Below are 23,880 nucleotides of genomic sequence, written 5' to 3'. Positions count from 1 at the left end.
CAGGTTGTCCCACTGTACAAGAAGAGGGAACCACAGTGTTTTTTGGACTTCTTTGTGTTCTGAAGGCAGCCTGTGCGACACACTGTATAACTTGAAAGGGTGACAGTTTTGAGTAGGACTTAGGGCAAGAAAGGGGTTTGTACCATAGCATACTCTTCCCTATCACTTGGGCATTATGACACAGGGACCCAAATATGTTGTAACTATCTATGGCTACGTGGGGCCTCGGTCAGCCCTGACAGGATAACATCACCAAACCTTAGGGTTTTCTTTGTGAGAAGTAGATTTTGCCTTGCTGCTGAACCCTGATACAGACCATGTGCCTGATTGTGGGACGTCAAGTGACTATGATGTTTGAGTCGCCCATCTTGAACTAGGTGATAGATGACCTGCTGACCCATAAATTGAATAGAAACGGCAGCATTCCATTTTAAGTTAAAATGAAAAGCATGACACCAGTCTAGAAGGCTCCAGTAAATTGCACAAACAAGCGGCTCTGATTTTAATGTTCTTCCTCTTTATAACTTGATGCCTTCCCCTCATCCTACACATGTGACTCCCTGGGGAATTCCATATGACTGGAATAACCAAACGGCCAGGTTCTCCCTAGGTACTACTGCTCTCAACATTCATTCATCATTCACAATACCACCTTTCATCGCAAAAGTGTCCCAGTTTGAAGAATCAATTATATGGCTGCCCCACCTACAATAAGTTAGTGGAGAGGAAAGAGTGTGTGCCTGGCTCATGGATTCCTGTATGATATTCTGCCATCAGCCAGACGTGGACAGTTAACGTACCACATCCCACTCAGCAGGCAGAACCTTAACCGACACGTCTGGTTGTCTATTTTGTGTGGAAGGAGAGATGGCTTGAGATGCAGATTTATACTGACTCAAGCCAGTACCAGATTGGTTACTGGTCAGGGACTTTGAAAGAATGATATTGACTTATTAGTAATAAGGAGGTCCTGAAGGCAGGCTATGTGCATGGACTTCTCAGAATGGGATATGGTATGAAGATATTTGTTCCTTGTGTAAATATCCAGTAGAGGGAACCCCGGTGGAGGTAATTCTCAATAATTAAGATCTCCCCCACCCCTTGGGTGATATTTAGCCTCTTTCCATGGCCACTTGGTGTTCACTCTATGGGTCAGTGTGTAAAGTGTATTGGTGGCAAAGACAGAGGTTATTTGAGGGCTCAACAACACAGTATCCCCCCTTGTCAAAGTCTATCTAACTATTAACACAATTATTAAGTGCCCGGTCTGCCAAGAGCAGAGGCCAACTTTGAGCCCTTGATAAGATAATGTTCGTGAGGGAAACCAGCATATGTGATCTCACAAATGCATGTTCCAAATTGCCAAGAAGGATCAGAAGGGCTGTGTGTGGAGTGTGAATAGGAAAGCACAAGTTCATAGATAAAGGGAACAATCCATTCTTCCATTGTTACTGCTGCTGTTTTGCTAGGTTGTCTTTATGAAAAGAATCAGTAGGGGGAAAAAGGAAACTACTATGATTTGGCAATTTCATTTCTGTACTTTACCTCATTTAGTTTTCACAACGACCTTGTGAGGTGGGTTGGGTTTTAGCTCCATCATAAAAATGAAAACACAGGAGCAGAGAGATTAAGTCTCACTTCCAAACACTCGTAAATGGTTAGATGTGGTGTCAGGGTTTGAACCCAGATCTGTCTGTATGTCTTTAGCATTCTGCTTTTTAAGAGAGTGGGTCTCAGTGGGCTCTCTGTGGAGGTCATTCTCCTACTCTTGCACCTTTGCCAGAGTCACTGCAGGACAGAAACTGAATTTTAAACTCCTGCATGTCTCTTTAGGCTCTAGCCACAGAGTGGGGGTGAGCAGAGCTCTGCCAGAAGAGAGGGAGACCATAGGTGGAGGCTACATGCTCCTGCTAAGGCAGCTGAAGTGTCCCAGGTCAGGAGGCTCCTTGGGGCTCTTTTTCTGAATCCAGCATCTTCATAGGGGGTGAAAGTGAGTCTGGGTTCTGTGGAGTCTAAGACCTGGGCCTGGACAACTTAGGATGAAGTGGACAGACCTGGGCAGGAGGCTACTTCTCAGGGGTGACCAGACTGGCCTTGGAACCTCTTAATTTAGGCAAACAGCTTTCACTGATACATACGTAGTTTGGTGACAAGTAATCATCGCTTTCTGGGTTCCCTTTTCTGTTGTTATATTTCACAGGGATGAGCTAACTCTCACATGGTCTTTGGACTTTTCATGGCACTTTTCATATGTGTGGTGGGTTTGGAAAGATCTATTTTGCAGTGTTGTTGTGAGATAACATATGTACAGTACTTGAGCTTGGCCCAGAGTGGCTGTTTTTGCTATTATTGTGATTGTCTGTCTACTTGTCAAAAATCTCCATTATAAGTTCTCAGGGAAGGGACTACGTCCCTGTTGCCTAGTACAGTACCTAGGACATCAATAGATATTCAGCAAACTTTCTGTGAAAGAATGAATGAATTTAATAAAATGCGTTAAAGAGCAGCAAAGGTAGGAGGTGAGTATGCTTTTCTTGACCATTTAAATATATGTAAATAATAAACGTATAATTCCTGATTTTTCAGTGAGAAAAATTCTTTATTTAAAATAGGCTAAATGTTTTTACTAGAGTAAATAAAATACTCTACAAATGAGAATTTAAAATCCAACATACCAAACCCAGTAATACCAGTCAGGAATTTCCCACAGATCCCCACTAAATAACATTTGAATAAAATAGTTTATAACTCTGAGAATATGTGCCTTTGCTTAGAGAAAAATATCCAAAGCAGTGTCACATTTCCTGGATATAACAGTATCTGTCACACTAGTGAGAGAAATTCTATAATGCCTAAGAAACAGTGATTTTCAAATGCAGGGATTAATAGTATTCTAAGTCACAGAGACAGTTGACACCTTTTATTTCAATAAGAGAATGAAAGCAAGAAGGGAACCTACACTATTTCTAGCCACTTGTATTTATTGATTTGCCTTTGCTGCAGAAGGGTAGTAAGTGTTTTAGGGAAAAGATAAGCTATGGGGACAAAACTGGGGAGATTGTGCACACAGAAGTAGCTGATATCTCCAGGCTCTCAGGGCTCTTGGAAATGCCACGCATTGTGCATAATATGGGGCTGCTGGGCCTTGTTTCCCGGCATCGATGTTTGCTCTGTGTCTGGGGTCACTGTGGTATCCACGGTCGTTTCTCCCAAGGGTGTGGTCGTGTCAGCACCATAGGACTCGTAACCTTCAGCTAATCCAGGGGTCATCAGTGGGTCCGCAGCTGCTGGAGTAACCCTGGGGGATCCCTTGCTGTGCCCTGCAGGGCCCCTGGCCAGGTTGGGAATATCGCCCTTCGGGAGAGCAAGAAGCCCCCCAAGGGCACTAGGCACTACTACCTCTGGAAGGAGAGCTGGGTTTTCTGGGTTGGCCGGGTTGACCTCCGGCACTGGGGAGCTCTGCACAATTCCTTCACCCTTCTCTGGGCCTTTGGTTGCAGCGACTGGGGAGTCAAATTCCAGAGTAAAGTCCCCACCCATGCCTGGATGGGGAGGCATCCCTCCGAGGCTTGGCCTCATGCCTCCGAATCCTGGGAACATGGCTCCATAGGCCATGGGGCCTCCTCTGCCTCCCTGGAAAAAACCATTTACCAAAGACACGGTTATCACATATTATTACTCAGCCATGCAGTTGTACCTGGTCAGATTCACTGAGAAACCACAAAGCACTGATAGGGAACAGGGAGTTGGCTGACAGCTTTGTGTAAGCACATTTCTCACTAAACTGGCTTTGAAATACAAGAGAGAATTCTGCACTTTCCTGGGAGGGGAAGCCCACATGCCTGGCCAAATGGGTAGGAAAGAGAGAAGCGGGCTGGAACCAAGCCTATAGGCAAAAGGCAGTTTGAATTTCATTTTAAGAAAAAAGAAGCAGCTGAAATGGACAATACCATCCTAAAACAAACAAAAACGGATCCATTCCTGAGTTTGTTGAGGGATGTCTTGAAGGATCTTGTCAATATCATTTCTCAATATCCCCCAAATGAATGAAGCCCCATGGAAGAGTTTCTGTTTTTTCTTTTCTTTTTTTAAAAAATGTATTAAAAAAAGAAGCTTGATTTCTCTGGAGGAACTGAAGTATTTTGTTCCTTTGGACAGTTAGAATTCTAGAACTGAACATGTTTTGTTTTGTTTTTCCTTTGCTGCCCTAAATTTCAAAATTAAAACCTCGGGCCATTCACAACAATTGTTCAGGGCTTTGTAACTTGCATATCTGTATTCTCATTTCCTCACACTTTTTATTTATTTAAAATTCTATCTTCAGTTTTTTTTGGTTACATTTATTGTGCATTTTTCATAAGCTACAGCAAAAGCTTTTGAATGTGAGGCAGAATATAAATAAATAAATTAAAATCATAAGATAATAATTATCGCTTACTTGAAATTTCACCCAGTTGTGCTGGTGTTATATAGATACAATACTCTCCTCTTACTTTCTCCTGGCTCCCCACTTTCTGTATCATCTCCTCCAGGGATGGCATTTTGAAGCCCTGGGCCGGGCTAAATGCTACCTCCTTTCCCTCCCCTATAGCTCTGATGGCCTTACCACAGGACTTTGACATTATCTGCCTTCCTGCTGATCTTTTCCATGGATTCGAATGTAAGCTCCTTGCGAACAGGACACTTACTTATTTTGCCTCTGTCGCATCTTTCTGTGCGTCTACCTCACAGAAGGCACTCAGGGTCAAGGTGCACATTTTCTTTCAGGGATAGCCTGTGGGTGTGTTTATTAATCTGATGAGGTCTGTAGTTGCTGATGGTTTGTTAATTAGTATGGTTTTGTTTTGCTTTGTGCGGCAACAGATGTGACATGAAATCTCCTAGAGGAAAAGTCAAATCGTGTGAGTCTATGGATCTCACATTTTAAAGTCATAATGTGTGTGGATAATGATAACAGAATAAGAATATACTTGAATTAAGTTATTAATGTACTTTCAATTTTATAGCAATCAAATTTCAAACTTGGTTTATTTTCCTTTTTTCTTTTTGAGTCCTCAGTTTTGAGGTCTAAATGATTTGTGATGCTGTTGGATTTGTTTTGAGGAGTTAAATGGTCCAAGAAGGAGCAGGAACTTTGCATGTACCACGTGTATCTTTTATGGTTTGGGGCGTTTGCCGTTCAATGATGGCTTTTCAGGAGGGATTTCTCCTCTCCTCAGGGTCAAGAATTTGGGCAAAACCCTATGCTCAAGAATGGCCCCCTTCAGAAACGTCTGTCTGGGAAATGTGACGAACCCTTTGCACGCTGCTTCAGGGTGAAGCTGCAGGCCTTGGAGCGGAACACTCCGAGTCCCACGCGCCTGTGGGCTGCATTTACGGCCGGGCCTCCTGCAGCCAGGCATCTGTGACTGTTCTCCCCGGGCACTAGCTTAGGAAGAGCTGGAAGACACTACTCACCGCCATTTCTTCTGAGCTCATGATGCCCAGTCTGGTAGGGGCGTTCTGTTAAAAAAGAAACACTGCCTGTGTTATGGACCAACGGACTCCTATTGTAGCTACTCAAGAAAGTTAAAGGTCATTTAGTTTCTCCTTAAATCTTAAAGTTAGTGCTGTGTCCAGAGGCAGAGTAAAGTGGAGAGATGAGAGTAATTGAATAAATGTAGCCAATTTGGATAATTCAGGTAGCAAATGTACTTTTTCTTTATTGCTGTGTGTGTGTGTGTGGCCAGAATTATCTAACTAGGAAGTGCGTCTCTGACATTTCAGTTGCTAAATTAGGCATTCAGAGAACATGGAATCTATTGTGTGAGGGCTGAATTTTAAAATTTTATCTCTCAAGGTAACATTTAATTAAAAATTATACTTTTTATAGAATATGGACTTACCAATTGATTTGCTCCATAAGACATGTAAAACATTCCTGGATAAAGCTAAATATAAATACAATAATCATCACAAAATGCATTTTCCAAGGGAAAAACTTATAAGTAAATGTGGTATTTAAAAAATACTTACTGGAGATGGTTTATTTTGTGGCAGCGGTCCCTGAGATATCAAACGGGCTATTGAGAATATCTTTAAGTGGTAGAAAACAGAAAAGTAATTCATTTTTGCTACAACAGACACCAACCTCCCATTCCAGCCATTTCTAAGACTTATATGAAACATATTTTCAGATGTATTCATATGACAATGTGCTTAATATTTAAGAAAACAAAGGAACTCATTATATTTCATATTCATAATAAATGGGGCAATTTAAAATTTTTACTCTTCTTTCTTAAAGGATAGAGATATTTTCCCCAAGAAAGTCTTATTGAGATCTGTACTTACTGATGGACCTTGTGGATCAGCAAAGTCCATTCCTGGTAGCTGCAACACAGGTAAATATTAACATTACTAAACTATCAAAATAGACAAAGGAAACCGAACACACTTTTATTTACAAATGTGATAAAACAATCTCAAGTAAGTTCCTGATTTTTACTTTCATTAGTCTCAGGGGCTGCAGACTGAGAGACTGCAGTTGCCTTTTACTGACTCTCAATTGCCCGGCAGGGGATGCAGCGTCTGTCATGGGCTTGCTCTGTCTTGCACAGTAGAAAGTAACGAGCGTTGGAATCGGAGCATTCCAGGTTGGCTGAATCCTCACCCTGCCACTTGATTTTTGTGGGATACTGGGAAAATGTTCTAACCTCTCGAAGTCTGTCTTACCTTTTTGAAAAGGATAGTAACATCTATCTTTATAGCACTGTAGAAGGATGATATGGGGAAAGGTAAATGTCTGCAGATACTAGTTACATGGCACCTTCCTTTTCTGTCCGTCACTCTTGTCTCTACATTATTGTGAGATACTTTTGTCTTCTTTACCACCAGGTAGAGAAACAAGAATGCAAAATACTCCTTGCACTGCCTAGGGCTCCACCACTCTCTCTGTCCTTCCAACAGTGAAAAGGGCCCCGATGATAGGAAGCCTGGACTTCTCTGGTCTTCCCTATTTTCTCTAAAAGCTTTCATTTTTGGCGACTAAGAAACCAAATTTTACAGACACAGGATCTTTTCAAAGCCATGCCCCACTCCTGGTGGCAAAGGACAGGAATAAATGTTTATGTTCTACTCCCAGATATGCCAACTGCTTAAAACATATTTGTATCTTCATGCATTATGTCCTGAAGCTCTGATTATTTAAATGTGTTCTGCAAATGGGTTTTCTTGCATGAAGCTAGTGGGTGACCCCTTTCTGACTTTGGAGGAATTACCTCTGCCTTTGGTGGCTTATCTGATGGTGCCACCTGCTGTTGAATGATTGGCCCCTCTTCCTGCTGCAGGGGTGGCTGTCCCTGGTAAACGGGAGGCTGAGGTCCTCCCTTCTGGATTGTGTCTTGGATGGCGGTGACAACGGTCGGATGGAGGAAAGGTTTCTGCCCGGGCTGGTGAGGCTGCAGGGATGGCTGCGATGGGAGAGGTGGGGGGTGCACAGGCAAAGAATATTCATACTGCAGAGAAATTTGAAAGGAGTGTCAGGAGGCGCTGGCTCACTGAACGGCGCCGTCTAGAATTTCTAAAGCACAAGAGCTTGGGGCCTTCCACTCGGGAGAGCCTGCCCTGGACGGTGGGAAGCGATGGGCTTCCTCGTAGAGCGAGTCGCTTCCTCCCCTTGGTTCTCACAGCCGCCTCGTGCATCTCTGTTTACCACTTTCTCACTGGACCACAGTGATTTATCAGCCTCTGTCCCCAGTCGACAGGAGGATACCGTCTTATTTATCCTTATAGCCCCAGGACTTAATTTAGGTCCTAAGAAGTGCCTGGCACATGATAGGCACTTAACGTAGTTTTTGAGTTAATGAAAGGAGAAAGAGTCATTAAATAAAATGCCAATCACATTTCTGCACTACAGAGTCCATTGTGGAAAAAATCAAGAGGAGGAACAGTCACCATTAACATTATTTACTGTCCCACTAAATGTGGTTTGGTGAGCAATGCTACCTGTTGTGGGAGGCCAACTGGACTTATAAGTTCCTGTTAAAACAACCATGTTTTCTTGATCTTTTACAAAATCGCCTGTGGTAAATGGCTCTCTATTATTTTAAAATCGATTGCCAGCTCCTCACAGTGACATGGAGCTCACCACAACCGTTGTCCACCTCTGAACTCCGGTGGCTTTCGTCCCTCATCCCTCCTTTGTTACTTATACCTCACAACTTTGCACTTTGTAATATGTTCTCTTGTCTTATTTCCCAGTCAGATCTGAAATTCCATGAGCCTTGGAGTCATTCTTAAATATCTTCACTTGCATTCCCGAGCTACAATTTGGTTTATGTGTTAGGCACCTAACAAATAATGGTTACAGTTAATTGATGTGTTTATTGATTTCTGTAAGGCTCATGATGTTTCAACCAGGACTTTGGCATCATTTTGAATATGCCTTTTAATAATTATTTGGGGAATCTTGATTAACATGAGAACTGCCCAAGATTTAGCCTGTTTCCATTCTGAGGATAGTTTGTCTATTGTTATTGCTGAGATCTTTAACATAGGTTTTATATTTGGGAATCTGTATCTTCTTATTTGAAATAAATGTTCAAATGGGTTGAAAATTGGACCATTTTATTTATTTTATTATATTATTTTATTTTAGGAGTTCCAGTGGGCTTTTATTGAGATAAATTAACTTAAGTCAAGGTTTTATCAACCATCTTTTCTGAACTTTATAAGCTCAGCAGAGACTCCGGTCCATATGTGCACATACAACTTAACACATCCTGACAAAAACAAAGCCCCACTGGAACATCTGCCAATGAACAGAAAGCCAGTTTCCCTTCCCCAGTGTTCTCAAAGGTTCGAGTCCCCACTGCTCACTGCTCAGTGGAGCCCATCCCTTGTGGCTAGGGACAATGAAATCATACCCCATTTTTATTGAACAAAAATTTTTCTTCAGGTTTTAGTTTTGTTTCAAAAAAGGAAACGGTGACTTTGTTTTCTCCAGGCACCCCCTCCCCCACAACCACTAGCTAAAATACAGAAGTCTGTGGACCATTTTATTTTAAATATTCCAAAGTACTAAAAACAGTTATAAGTTTTGATGTATTTGGTATCTGGATAATTATTTGTTCATTACTCTGTGGGTAGTATATGACAACTTAGAGAATGTAAGTAGGGGAAGATTGTGAAGCTTGATGTTTCAAACACATTGATGCAACTCACTTACCTGTTGAGTTTCATGTTCCCTTGGTCTCAGCCATGGGAAGGAGGAATGTGGTGGGAGGAGACCATGCATCCACAAAGAATTAAATGATTTCCCAAAGCCAAATCTTGAATACTAAAGACATGGGGGGGAAAAAAGAGAGAGAGAGGGACATACTTCTATTTCAATATTGACTTAAACTTGTTTTTCATTTTCTAAAAGAGCCACAGAAAGTGTAGAGATAGCAAAAGTAAGAGTGATATTTAATATGGATAGGGAAACGCTCTCTTCCAACAGGCTTACATTCCATTCTGAGCCAGACTGCAATATCCTCATACACTTGTCTGGGATTTAGCTTTTTAAGCACTCATATTTTGGGTTGTATAATAAAATTGATAATGCAAAAAAAAAGATTTTGTTTTACTAAAGAAAATTCAATACTGTTTTTATTTCCCCCCACTAGCCGATCCCAGAATCTTATTTTGTTTTAGGTTATCTCAGTTACTCATTTGTTTTTCCAATATTTAGGAAGAACATACATGTTCTTCACAAACACATTTTATAAGTGACAGTATCACTACTATCATCACTGTTAATACAGTACTTGCAATAAGAAATATTTGAAAACAAGGTTACCTGAGAAAGCATGTTTAATCCCTGCAAGGTGCCCAACTGTCTCATTGTCTGTAAAGAAAAAAAAGTGGGTTACTTTTTAACATATATGTTCCTTTCCTGTACGACACAACTGATTTCTCAACATATATTATTGGCACAAAGTTTGGAGAGGTTCAATTTTAATAAACTAGAAGTAGACATGAACTATCACTGAAAAGTGGAAATGTTGAATGTGGTTCTGCCATTGTTGTAATTATTGATATTAAAGTAGTGAGCTTGCTTTTTATTATCAATTAAGAGAGAAAAAGCATCATTTAATTGAGGTCACATTGAAACATGGGAAAATAGTTCATTCAACTGAAAGATAAGTGGAAATTTGAGGACATTGCTTCTTTGACTCCTCCCCCCCTTTACCTTCCTTTGCCTTTTAAAATTCAACCTGAAGAGGAATTTGAAAAAACAAACAAACAGGCAAACAAACAAACAAAAAAATAAGACACCCTCCATTTCCTTCCCAAACAAAAAAATCCTCAAAATAAAATATATAAAAGACATTGGGAAAAAGGGTATCTGGATAGATTGTAAAAAATACTGGCAATTCAACAGAATGTCAGTTTCAATGTAATGGAAAGAGGTTTTGAGTGCTTTGAATTGAGTTTAAGCTAGAAAGTGAGAGAAAAATAACTCAGTGAAATTAGCTGGCATGTGAAATAGGCATCTAGTCAATATAGGTACTAAGTGCCCTTAGATTATTATAATATGAATAAATTTTGCAAGGTCATGATAAATTTATAATTTCATAAATATTCTTCTATTTGTAACTGTCAATATATTCTGTTAATAAGGTCAAATGGTTCTATTTTGCTGGGACTTTCTCAAGAGAGTCTATGTTGGTTATGAGAAGTACAATGAGAGTACCTACCACAGGTTACAGACTAGAGCAGGTACAATGTTAGTGTTATTTACAGGAGTTCTTACAAATAACTGAATTTTGTAAGGTAAATTTTCTTTATGGGAACTTTATAATATAAGATACTATAAGGAGAAAGAACTAAATATAAACCATTTGTGACTCAGAACAATGTGTTTGATTAATATAGTAATTATGTTAACATATATATAGTAGGTAGTAGATAATAGTATGGCTTTGATTCACATACAGATGACATTCTAAAGACTAAAACACCCGAGAATTTAAAACTGGAGTAAAATTATACAATGAGGCTCTCACAGATGTCATGAGCTTATCTAGAGCTTCATGGGACCCCTGACTTCTGACTGGGAAAACCAGAAACAGCCCATCCCGTTTCTCCCCTGTCAGGAACGTGCGAACGTAGACATTAAGTGCCAGTGCTCTGCCAGTACAAACCTCCAGGCTCAAACTAGCCATGCCCGGCGTCCCAGGTTGCTGAGGAAACACCTAAATGAAAATAAGAATAATTTGAGTTCTCTTTGGTGAGACACTTCCTTACTCACTGGACATAGAAAGTACAGCTGAGAGGCCACCATGTGGTTTATCACCTGAACGACTTGACCTGCAGATTGTTCAGAGTGCGAGGGGCCTGTGAGAACAGAGCCTTCTTTCCTCCCATTGGCCTGTACACAAATAAGGCATCTTAGGCAGATTCAACTACACTACAAAGTATACTTTGCTTTCCACCTGCTCCAAGTCATGAATTAAAGAACAATATTTGTATGAATGAAATAGGCAGGTGAAAGGAGAACACCTGATTTGGCAGGCAGTTAGTTGACGGTCCTGAGCAATTGTCTGGCTCCTCACAGTGGATCTGACTGTCACAGGTGTGGAGCAGTATAGGTTCCAATAGTGTCAGGGTATCAGACTGATGATGGAGGCTGACCTCAATGTCAATATCAGACAAAGGTAAGCTAGAATGGCAGCTTCAACTTTTCTTTCACTTAAAATTCATGTTGAACAATAGAATAGAAACTTTTTATTTGTAGAATTGAGGTTTTCATCCTTGTAATCAGTTTTCATCCCCTTGCTCCAAAATGTTTAACTTTAAGAAACCCAAATAGCTAACCTTCTTTATCAAGGAAATGAAATATTTTAAAGTTCATTTGAGGCTGACTATGAGCTCCCTAGACAGGAGACGAAGTCATATTTACCTTCATGTCTCCCATGTCCAGCACATTGCTGGGTGCTTGGCAGGTGCTTAGTCAATCTTTGCCAAAAGCAGCTAGCAGCTGAATAATGTCCTCTTGAAAACTGAATCACATGCTATGGCTGGAGTAGTTCAGTGTTCAAAAGAATTATATTGTTATGATATCATCTCAATATATGATAGAGTGGACCAGGTGTGTGACTGTAGACACAATTAGCACCGTCGCCATGGCATGTTTTGATTTAAGCAACTTAGCTCTCCATCACACAATACTTCCCTATAAGGCAAATTTGTTGATTAATTACTAGCTTCAAATGGAATTACTAGCTCAGTTTTGTAGCCATAGTAATTTGGCTAATATTGTTCTTTTAAAAATGAAGAGAATGTACTTCACTTTTTTTGGGAAAATTTCTCTTTCCATTTCAATTTCATAATAGTAGCAAGTAGTTGATAAGAAAATTGTGCCATGGCATTGTGGAGACAACGTAAATCTCTTATCTTTGAATGAATGGAAGAAGACTTAGAAATTGTCTTTGGAATATTTTAAATATCTTTTTGAACAGAGAAAAATGTATGTTTGACTTATTGCTTTTGAACTGTAAGGTTCATGTCTGGGCAGCTATGACTTTTGGCTCAGTAGGAATTAGACCACTGGGTTAATTCAAGTGAGTCTGTGCATGGACTCTCAGCCCCTGGCCTTCAGCGTGGTGTGATGTCCAACAATATCTCTGCTAGGAGACGCTCTAGAAAACTCCGACTTACCGGCACCGCAGAACTCATTTCCAGGAGGCACAAGATCAGTATCAGGTTCTTCATCTTGAAAAGTGGGATCTGGAACAGAGTTAGGTTGGAGAATGAAATCAGATGAATTTTAATTCCAGAATGGTTAAAGATAGTATTTCAAATGAGCTGAGTCTCTGATCTTCCAAAACGACCAGGTTCAAAACAAAAACAGAAGCAAAAACAAAAACTAAACCTCACTGAACAACTGAGTTGTATTTACTACTTTTTGGAAAAAAATTGACAAGCAATTAGAAAATGTCCAAGGACTTTTTTCTTTTGCAGAGCTACAACCTAAATGAACATGTGGGAAAAACCTCCCTACTATTTTTTAACTGCTGTGCTTCATTTTGTAAAATAAAATATGAACTTGAAAATCTATTCTACTATGTGAAATTTTGGTCTACTAAGAATCATTCACAAGAGGTTATATACTTCATTTCCTTCCAGAGTAAATTTTAAAATGCATTGAAAATGTAATACAGACAATAATAATTTCATAACAAACTTTATTTACAGATTTATAGAGTATATCATTCTATGTTTAGATTGTCCATATAACTCAAACTTATGTTTTTAAAATAAGAATGAGCTTAATACTTAAATTTCTTATAATGTTAGCAGAAAATATTTCTTAAAATTGAGTTTTTCTAAAATAAATCATCTCTTTAAAATTATTTTGTAAGTTGAAAAGGCTCTTTACCCTTACATGAACGAAAGCCTGTCTAGCCAAGAGATTGGCTGATCTTCTAATACTTTTATAAATTAGGCACGGTCACTAATAATGACAAATAGTAAAAAAAAGCTCATAGATAAGTCTTATTTTTTCTTTAACTGGAAGGGTCTTAGGCATATTTTCTTTGCAATTTGCTAATGGTTTACAATAAGCTATTATTCAGTTTCTGGTGACAAATGAAGATAAACTCTCTTTACAAAAGCTGCCTGCAGATAGGAAAAAAGAACTTACAGGAATCACATGGAAATCATAAAATCACATTTTACCTTCAATGCTGGCCTGCACTGTGCTCTCAGGGCCTGGTGATGCCAACCAAGATAGTTCTAAGAAAAGAAGATTAATTTTTTTTCTGGACTGTGCTTGCCTGGAACTCGCTCTGTATCTCTCATCAGGGTAGACCTGAAATCTTTATTTAAAGTGCCAATCCACCAATCAAAGGGAAGCAAAACGAGGGAAAAAACACACACTAAACTGTGCTCCTGCAATTAGCCCACACCTTTTACTGCATGCAAGGACATTGGCCCGGTAGAGGCTCATTATTTTTAATTGTAACTCAAACCCTGTATTTATTCAGAGAACTTGATTGCAGGGAAGACAGCAAAGGAATAATGGGCATAAACTCTGAAGACAATCGTTTTGGTGAGCTGGGGGGAAATACATGTAAAATAGGTTCAGAATAAACCATTATCTGTTTTGTGCAGGTTTTTATCTGCAGATAAACCTAGTGACCTAGTGCCAACACTCTCACGATTTCCACCCTCATGTTTGTTGTGGTAAAAGTAACTTCCCCCTCCTTCCCTCAACAAACACACAGTCTAGAAGGAAACACTAAAGTAACTTTCTGGGCTTGAAAGAGAGCATGGGAATATTAGGTAAATCATGTTATGATTCCCCCCAGAATTTCCTAGGGATTGCACTAGAGACGCGGACTTCGTGGGAAACTTCAGTTGGGCCCCCTGAAGGAGTCGCGCGGGTAAACCCCGCGCAGGTTCTCTGGGGGGAGGGGCACAAATCGGAACATCGCCACGATCAGTCAGGTCAGCGGGCGCCCCTCCCGGTCCCCTTCTGGACAGACCCATTTTCAGGATCGTGCCGCTGAAAAGGCGGACACGGACGCGCGGGGCTTTCTCCGGGAGCGGAGAAGAGTGTCTCGGGTGGGGCTTGAACTTCAGCTGCTTTTGTTATTTCTCCGGCTCCCCTTGTCTTCCCAAAGGTGTGCTTTCAGACTGGGAGGGGCAAGCATGCAGGCTGCTTTCCTGAAAGGGGCGAGTCAGCACCCCTGGGGAGCGGGGACCCCGCCGATTACAGGGCGCGGGGGAGCCGGCGGACAGGCGGCCCCACGCGGGGCGGGCCTGCGGGCGGGAGTGCGAGCCGAGGAGCTGCTCCGCGAGGCGGCTTCCATCGGCAAGGGAACTGTTTTTAGGCTGCAAGGAACAAGGGACGGAGTACGCTTTGTAAAGGGCGAAGTGTTATTAAAGTGAACAGTACCGTTTTCGGCTTCTCCCCGTCCCTCTTTGCTCCAGCTCCGGTGCTTGCTCAGCCCCCCGTTCCCGGAGCCCTGCCTTCCCCCGCGATGGAGGGCGCTCGTGAGCACACACTGGGCTGCCCTGGGGGCTCCGTGAGGCCAGGCCGCGGCGGGCCGGCGGATTCTCAGTAATGAGATGGCTGTCTTCTCCTGCGGGAGAAACGCGTGAAACGTGGGACCACAACGACACTGTGCGTGTGTGAGTGCGTGAGTGTGTGTGTGCGTGTGAGTGTGCGTGTGTGTGAGTGTGTGCGTGTGTGTGAGTGCGTGTGTGTGCGTGTGAGTGTGTATGTGTGTGTGCATGCGTGTGTGTGAGTGTGTGCGTGTGTGTGTGAGTGCACGCATGTGTGTGCGTGTGTGAGTGTGTGTGCGTGTGTGAGTGTGCGCATGTGTGTGTGAGTGCGCGCATGTGTGTGCGTGTGTGTATGTGTGTGCGTGCGTGTGTGTGTGCGCATGTGTGTGTGCGTGTGTGTGTGAGTGCGCGCATGTGTGTGCGTGTGTGTATGTGTGTGCGTGCGTGTGTGTGTGAGTGCGCGCATGTGTGTGCGTGTGTGTATGTGTGTGCGTGCGTGTGTGTGTGAGTGCGCGCATGTGTGTGCGTGTGTGTGTGAGTGCGCGCATGTGTGTGCGTGTGTGTATGTGTGTGCGTGCGTGTGTGTGTGAGTGCGCGCATGTGTGTGCGTGTGTGTGTGAGTGCGCGCATGTGTGTGCGTGTGAGTATGTGTGTGTGTGAGTGCGTGTGTGTGTGAGTGTGTGTGTGAGTGCGTGTGTGTGTGAGTGCGCGCATGTGTGTGCGTGTGTGTGTGAGTGCGTGTGTGTGAGTGCGTGTGTGTGAGTGCGTGTGTGTGTGTGTGAGTGCGTGTGTGTGTGTGTGAGAGTGTGTGTGTGAGTGCGTGTGAGTGAGATGGGGGAGGAGGAGCACCGGCAGTCGTCCGCCAGCTCCAAGGAGGGTGGAGGGGGCCCGGCGGGAGGCATTTCCTCTGCATGGAAGTTGATCCTGAATCCACGGGGTTAAGCCGCCCGGTGGCTGCCAGGCAGGCGTGGAGTGTGTGTACGACTCCTGCGGCTGCGAGCATGACCATGACATCCTGATAGTGATGTTTCCGCGAACTCACACCAAATTTATCACCTTTAAAATACTTTTTTATCCTCACCTGAGGATATGTTGATTGATTTGAGAGAGAGAGAGAGGGAGGGAGGAACTTCGATGTGGGAGAGAAGCACCGACGGGCTGCCTCCTGCGCGTGCCCGGCGGGCATGGGCCCTGCAGCCTCCTGGCGCGTGGGATGAGGCTCCTGCAACTGAGCCCCCGCCAGGGCCACACTTATCATCTTAAAATGTTGGTTTCAGCATATCGCTGCCGACTCCAGAACATTTTAAGGATCCCCAAGGCTCTAATGTAATACTCACCCCTTGTAACTAGACGGTCAAACTAACATTTCAGTTCACCTTTCCAATCCTATCTCCTGCTTAATGTGAGACGCGGTGCATCCATACAGTAAAGATGTTGTTGCAATCAATTGAAGTTGGTTTCATTTTGCATCAAGTCAACAGCATTTTTTATCTTGGGCTTATGTTACTAGGAAAGTTAGTAAATATATTCCCATGACATTCTATGAAAAATATTTTAATTACAAAAAATTGGAAATTAGTATGAGTATATGAATGTATTTCTGATAGTAATTATAGGTGTTTAGGGGGTTACTGTAGCTGATGGAAACTATATTACATTGATCAAGACTGTACCTATATAAAGAACAACTAGAACACCAATCAAAAAAATAAATGCTGTGTCCAAAGTACAGCAAAAAAGGAAAAACTCAGAATTTCTAACAGAAGATCTGAGACACATGAGGGAACACATGCCACAGAAAAAGTTATGAAGAAAAACCTAGAGAAAGAAGATGCCGTGGAAGATATTAGTGTAGTAGCTGAGAGCACAGCTGTGTCAATCCCCTCAAGTGACATTGAGTGAGCTACTCAACTCAAATATATATAGTATTTACATATAGTAATTTTATCTGTGAAATGTGGTCTGCCGTAGGAAAGCATTGATTTAATTTAAATATAATAAATATAAAGTGCTCAGTACACTATCTCAGTCAGGGATGATTAAAACATTAAAAAATTTTTTTCCAATTACAGTTGACATACAATATTATATTGCTTTCAGGTGTACAACATAGCAGTTAAACATTTATATACCTTCTGGCGTGATCACCCCCATAAATCTAGTCCCCACTAGTTGTGATGACTTTGTGCCTCTCCCCCAGCATGGAGAAACGTTTGGGAGACAGGGGCATGTTTTTGGTTGTCACAGTTTACCAGTGGGGGGAGGGGGAAGGGGAGGGGGAGAAGGGATTTGTTATTGGTGTCTCGTGAGTAGAGGCCAGAGATGCTGCTAAACACCCTGTGATGCACAGAATAGCGCCCCCCACACCCCCCAAAGAAAAAAGCATCCAGCCCCAAATGTCAATAGTGGTGAGGTTGGGAAAGTTTGCTATAGAAGACTATTATAAAACCTTTGAGACTGGAGAAACCCTATTAGGACAATAGATTCATGCTGCTCCTTAAAGGAAGAATGAGATTTGACAAGAGACTTAATCAATGGCTAGTGACTGAGTGAGTTGATAAATCCTTGGTGTTCCAGGGGAAGAATCTGAGGGTGTCGTGCATTGAGCCTTAGGGCAAGGGAACAAGGGCAGGGTATGGCCGTGCCCCAGGGAGGCTAATTTCTTTTTTTAAAATTCTCACCTTAGGATGTTTTTTCCATTGCTTTTCAGAGAGAGTGGAAGGGAGGGAGAGAGCGAAACATTGATGTGAGAGACACATCGATTGGCTGCCTCACACACGTGCCCCGACCAGGGCTGAGGACTGAGCCTGAAACCCAGGCACATACCCTTGGCCAGAATCGAACCTGGGTCGCTTCAGTCCGGGGCCGACGCTCTAACCACTGAGCACACCGGCCAGGGCAGGAAGGCCAATTTTAAGGCTGATTTAGCAGATGTAATCCAGTACTTTATTAGTGTTCTAATTTACATTCCTTTGTACATTATTAAGGTTAGATACTTTCTTCACATATTTATTTACTAACTGTATTTCCTCTTTTGTAAGTTTTTCATGTTTTTGTTTATTAGCCACAGGGAAATGAATATTCATATTAATTTGTGTATGTGTTCTATATATCATTAAATGTATATTATAAAACATTTTATATAACATACAAATTAATCTATGGTCATGTTTGATGTAATTTTGGACAGACATTAAAAAGGTTTCTGTTAAAAAAAAAATATATGTTAAAACGCGTTCCATATAAAGGCTTTCTATTTCACGGTAATTTCTTACAGAGAATACTTCACGTACATCTATGGGAGTCAGGTTGAGCTTATTTTCCACACCTGGTGCTTTTTTTTTTGTATGGTGGGTTCCAAAGACACATACCTGAAAATTCTGACAGTATACAAATTTGGCCTCAATCCTTTACAAACAAAGGAGTTTGTGGCAAAAATATGTGTAATGGATACAAAAACACTCACTTGCTTTGTATGTTAAAATGGTGACTCATTTGTTTTTTTTCAGGATTATCACCATCTGCCAGTTGATACTCAAATAAGCGCCTTCAGAAGGACTTTTGGAGGAATGAGTTGACCACAAGACAATACAGAATGGCTTCAGCTCTTCGCACATTGACCCTACTCTCCGACGTCGGAGTCAGTTTTACAGCAGCAGTGGTACTTGGTTTTTGCCTTGCCCAGGAGAAGCCTCTGGTGTAGATAATTGGGAAGCAAGTCAGGAGACATGTCTTGTGCTAGTCACTTACCTGCTGAGTTTGTTAAAGAACATTTATTAAAGGCTTGCTGGGAACAGACCATCATATTATATTTAATGATATAAAGGCTTCTTTTCCTGAAAAAACATGAGTCTAGTTGAAGAAACCATGTATGACATGGATACATGAACTGACATGAGCTTTATTATGGATTATCTTATGAAAAGATAGGGTACAGATTGCTTCATTGCTAAAAATGTGGGCTCTGGGTTCAGACTGGTCAGGCTAGGATAGAGATTCATGGTTCTTTAGCTGTGTGTCTTGGACAAGTTACATCACCATTCTGTGCCTCAGCTTCTTCATCTGTAAAAAGCACAAAGGACTCGACATAGGACAAAATGAAGGCCCTTAGAACAGTGCTTGGTACATTGTAAGCATGCAATTAATAAATATTAAAGGGATGTCAAATCAGGAGGTTATGAGAATGGGCTAGACTTAATCATAGAAGCATTCTTGCAGAAAAGGAGTTTTAAATCTAGGATTGTAGCAAATGAATATAGACTGACAGTTATAAGAAGAAAGACACTTCATATTGAAGGAATAACCTATACAAAGAAAAGAGCTGATTACACGATACTAAAGAATTTAGCAAAAAATGTATCCAATTAGTAGCCTGTGATATAATCATGATGCCAAACATAGTGAATTTAGCTAACTTATATGCAAAAAAAGAAGAGAAACTGAGTTGCCTCACTGTTTTCCCTAAAAGTTACTACCGTTTCCATCTTCCAAAAGGAAAGACCAAGGTTTCCAATTTTAGAAACACTTATAGTCACCTGAAATAATAGCTAAGCCCAAGAACTAAGATAAACAAACAAAACAAAACAAAACAAAACCAAAAACAAAACAACAGAGAGCCTGGGAACACTTGATATGGAATCTACTTTTCACTGTCTTATAATAGGAATGGGAGTTTGTAATGGTCACTGTGCCATTAAAATCAGCTTAGATTCTATTTTTTATCATTAAGTCAAGGAAACAGGTAAAATTATAGATGTTTTGGCTTTAAAATAATGAAACGTGTTGGAATTCCTAACCCTTATCAATTTCTAGGCCAAGCACACGCAGTGTTCTTATAGATATACAGAGCTCTGGTGCTGGATTACAATCTCCTTTCCTTTCCTAAGAGCTGGTTTAACAAGCCAGAAGAAAGTGTCGAGGCTCTTTTTACTCCCCTTTCTTTTAATTTTGGAACCTGGAACAAGCTCCATCAAGGAATTTCCTGTTTTCTTTTTCTCTGAGGCTCTTCTTGACGCATTCCAAAAGCCTACAGATGCTCCCAAAGCTCACACTAAGCTTTGTGTGTGAGCTCCTGAAATCAAATGCCTCCAAATCTTTCAGTTTTAGGTCAGTAACTATAGACCACAAGAGCCACAAAAATTTCTAATCCTAGAGACCTCTAACTTCAAAGCCTCTTTCTGCAGCTCTGCCCCTGCTGTGAGAGACCACTCCCCTGTCCTGCGATGTCTGCCCCTGGACAGGAGGGACCGGAGGAGAGGGGCTCCCGTGGCAGCACTTGCCTTGGGCTGGGCTGTGGCCCCCAGTCCTCCGAATTGCTAGTCAGGTTGTCCACACTGCTCTGAATTTGTGATGCGGACCTTCATCCCATCTTCACATTTTCTTTTCTACTTTGTAGAACTCCTTTCTAAGTTATTTGGGGTGAGTGGAGTAGGAAATGGGTCAACTTTAAACTTCATTTACCTGCAAATTCACTTGTGTGGAAGAGCACATTCTCTGATAAGCCCACTGAATGGAGTATTGTTGGTCATGTAGTATAATATATGCAATATAATGTACATGAAGACTGGTTTCACATGATGACTTCTTTAGGGTTTATTTTATTCCTGAGAAGTAAACTTCAACTCTTTGTAGACGGATGTGGATTACAGTAATGATTGTCCAGTAAGAAATTCTACTGTGACCGAAACACTGCTTTTCACAGGGTATAGGAAGTGTTGGGTTAAACATCATTAAATGTTTTTTAAAATTGACTGACCATGAGAGTCTCGGGAATGGAGTTTGGAGGATTTTACTGGATTTCAGACAGAGAAACGTAATATTTCATTGATGTGGTAAAATTGTAGGACTCTAAACTAATTAACCTGCAAATGTAAGAACAGCTTCTCCCAAAAAGCAGCCAGGTTTCTTATTCAGGCCGGATGAAGAACCCGTCTTAGCATGTCTGGCGGAAACGCAGACAGAAGTGCAGAGAGGAACAAAACTGCAGCAAAAATAACCGAGGAAGTGCGTGTGATCGAGCCCGTGTTTGCTCTTGAAAGCAGCAGAGGGGATCTGCCTCTGGCTGGTTGCGCGGTGCTCTCCAGGACTTAATGAAATGTGGCACGGAATAGGGGGGAGGCGGAGGCTGCGACTGGGTTCCACTTTTACTCTGTGCCTGGCACTTTCCCTATATCGTTACATTTATCCCCCCAAGGACCCCAGTGGCAGCTGTTATTATCACCCCTGTGGCTGAGACATGGAAACGAGCGTCAGGGAGCTTTCGGAACTTGCTCAGGGCCTCACAGGTAAATGAATTGTGGAACTGAGTTTCTCATCCAGCCTGGGTCCAGAGCCCAACAGCGCTGGGGGAGGACTCGCAGTTACATAGTGGGGCTGTTCTTCCCCAACTGTTCTGGGGGGCGTATGGAGATGCCCCCTGAAAAAGGCCATGTGGCTGAATGGAAACATTGCATTCTGTATCCTCGAGTGCGGTGTCGGTTCCAGGAAACCCCACAGTAAAGACACCTTAGAAACTTCCCCCAATATACCCCACATTTGATCTTCTTATATGGTTTGTTCCGTAGAACATACCTTAGGAAATGCTACTGAAGGGTTAGTCTGTCACAGCCCAGAATGTGAGCCCTGAGGACCAGGGCTGTCATTTACTTTCTGTATCTCCAGTGCCTGGCACTTGTTTACATTTATAAGGCACAGTATTTGTTAAATAAGTGACTCAGCAAGTAAATGAACTCATCCGGCCACTCCAGACAGGTCTACCTGAGAGGAAGTGGCAGCACAGGCCCATGCTTTCTCAGGGCGACAGACGGAAGACCCTCCGCTTCCAGTATCCTAAGGACACGCAGGTCATCTCTCCTTAATCTTCTGAGATATGTGTGAAATTGAATTGATTCCCACATCGTGTCGGGGGCAAATGGAATGGAAGGAAGACAGTACATTTATTCAATATGTGTTAAATGGTTGATGGTGGAGAGGCGCTTTTTCTACGTTATTTCATGTAATCTTCATATCAGCCTTATAAAGTAAGCCTTATTGTCCCCATCTTTAGAGATAATAACACAGGTTCCAAGAAGGTAAGGAACTTGCCAAAGATATATATCTGATAAGCATGTCAGAATTTGAATTCAGGTCAATTTTGACTCCCAAATCCATACCTGCTGTTCACCTTACATCACACTGTCCCTAAGTAGGAAACTGGATTTGAATAGATGATATTAACACAGCATTATTTACTTTGAGACTTAGATGTGCTTTGAATATGTTGTATATGAATTCTTAATATTAATTCACAAGATTAATTCACAGTGGCTATTAGAATGGAAGGAAGCCTATGGGTTCCTCTCTCTCTCTATTTTTTAAAAACAAACAGAACAATCAGTTTCTACCACTCTAAAGCCTGGAATTGTAAGTTATGGTATAAGTGCTCTGCATGTATGCTTTTTTTTTAACCTGGCTGTTTTTTTAGACTCTGTCTCTATGCTCACTTCTTAGCTAAACTCCATCATTTGTACCAATTCTTCAAAGGCAAGAAAACTTACTGATTTTTTTTTTTTTTTAAGAGCTGGTCAGAACTGGCAGTCTTTGATTATAGGCCTGAGCCAACTGGGAGAAAATCACATTATGCTCAATCCACATTTCTGTCTAATAGGCAATGTCTGAGGGTGTCTATGGGGTAATTACTCAGGGAAAATATAGGCTAGAAAGCCAAGAAATGGGTAGACTACCTTTCCCCCCAAAACCAAAGAAATGATGATTAACAGATGAGCCAGAATATGTAAAATTTTAGGGTTTTCACGATTCAATTAAGAGACCAATTAAAACTCGAGAAACATTTTCAAGAGCATGAACAAAAAATTTGTGAGATAAATATATATGAAGGAATTAGAAAATGTGGATTTGCCAAGTTTAATTTCTCCAGATTATTTCTATAGATGCGTGACTGTTAATGATAATTGTAAATGATATAAAACAATAATAAGGAATATTAATGAGCTCTTGCAATGTGCTGGGCATATATTAAGCACCTGACAAACATTGTCTCATTTAAAAACTTGGAAGTTCAGTTTTTCTGAACGGTAGTTATGATCAAAGTTGGGGAGAAACTGCTCCCTTTAACAGGACAAGCATCCTTATTTTTCTCACACTGGCTGGCTTCACTCATACGCGTTACCCGCCTTGCCTGGGTAGGCATTTTGGTTTTTGAGGGGCACTGTATCTTAAGTGCTTGTCACTATAGCCTGAAGGATAACTGGCTAAATTCTTTCCACTCTCCCAGAGCTTACAATGCCATGTGGCTTAAGCTGTTACAAGCTGTAGTAACAAAATATGCTTCTTAATTAGTGAAAGCAAAATAGGAACAGGTGCCTATTGGCCTCATGGCGACGGGATATTGTCTTCCAGCCCCTTGTTTTTGCCCTGGTAGCTGGCAGCAGCTTCATGACTTAGCAGAGACAGCTTCCTCCTATAGGCCGTCACCAGTACGGAGACGGCTATTCCCGGTGCCTCTTTGAATGAGCCAGTTATTACTAATTGCCTCTTTCTAAATTTCCAGTATACATTTCCCCAGACAGAGGATCTGACTGATTCAACTTGTCCCCATTCCACACAGGAGGCCTGTATTGGGCAGATCTTCTGGGTCAGGGCACTCCATAGAAAATTGGCTGGAAGTACCCGTCCCTAGTCCAGTCATTTATGTCCAGGGAGGCGGAGTGGAAAGGCATGAGGCATGATTTAAGAACCCTTTAGAAGGGGAGGTGGGCCCAGCAGGCATCCTGAAGCCCCCAGAAGGGGCTATGACTGTCATATACCTTCCTCATGTCCAACTACAAGCTTCTTGACGCATTGGGA

General features: G+C 41.7%; 1 protein-coding gene across 2 annotated transcripts; it reads right to left on the bottom strand.

Annotated features, from left to right (window-relative positions):
* Nucleotides 1-2,612: 2,612 nt before the first annotated feature.
* On the bottom strand, nucleotides 2,613-13,786 carry AMBN (ameloblastin). Of its 2 annotated transcripts, none has more exons than XM_081140705.1 (11): nucleotides 13,705-13,786; nucleotides 12,685-12,753; nucleotides 11,169-11,219; nucleotides 9,821-9,868; nucleotides 9,209-9,319; nucleotides 7,260-7,496; nucleotides 6,334-6,372; nucleotides 6,016-6,075; nucleotides 5,886-5,930; nucleotides 5,458-5,502; nucleotides 2,613-3,633 (listed from the first exon to the last, which is right to left on the bottom strand). In XM_081140705.1, exons 2-11 carry the CDS (start codon nucleotides 12,736-12,738, stop codon nucleotides 3,094-3,096), a joined length of 1,230 nt encoding a protein of 409 aa, XP_080996831.1. In that variant the 5' UTR covers nucleotides 12,739-12,753; nucleotides 13,705-13,786; the 3' UTR covers nucleotides 2,613-3,093. The 2 variants fall into 2 exon arrangements, with proteins under 2 accessions (XP_080996831.1, XP_080996832.1); XM_081140706.1 differs by having other exon boundaries at nucleotides 7,260-7,451.
* Nucleotides 13,787-23,880: the final 10,094 nt, after the last annotated feature.

This window comes from Miniopterus schreibersii, assembly GCF_964146895.1.
Source record: "Miniopterus schreibersii genome assembly, chromosome: 1".
NCBI lineage: Eukaryota > Metazoa > Chordata > Mammalia > Chiroptera > Miniopteridae > Miniopterus > Miniopterus schreibersii.
This window is presented reverse-complemented; position numbering and strand designations above follow the sequence as displayed.

Bases quoted from the DNA above. Each gene is read 5' to 3' on its own strand.
- AMBN (XM_081140705.1), bottom strand. From the start codon at position 12,738: ATGAAGAACCTGATACTGATCTTGTGCCTCCTGGAAATGAGTTCTGCG. The intron at 11,220-12,684 runs GTAAGTCGGAGT...ATTTTCATTTAG, and splicing joins AAATGAGTTCTGCGGTGCCG to GTGTTTCCTCAGCAACCTGG. The intron at 6,076-6,333 runs GTAAGTACAGAT...TACCACTTAAAG, and splicing joins CTGATCCACAAGGTCCATCA to ATATTCTCAATAGCCCGTTT.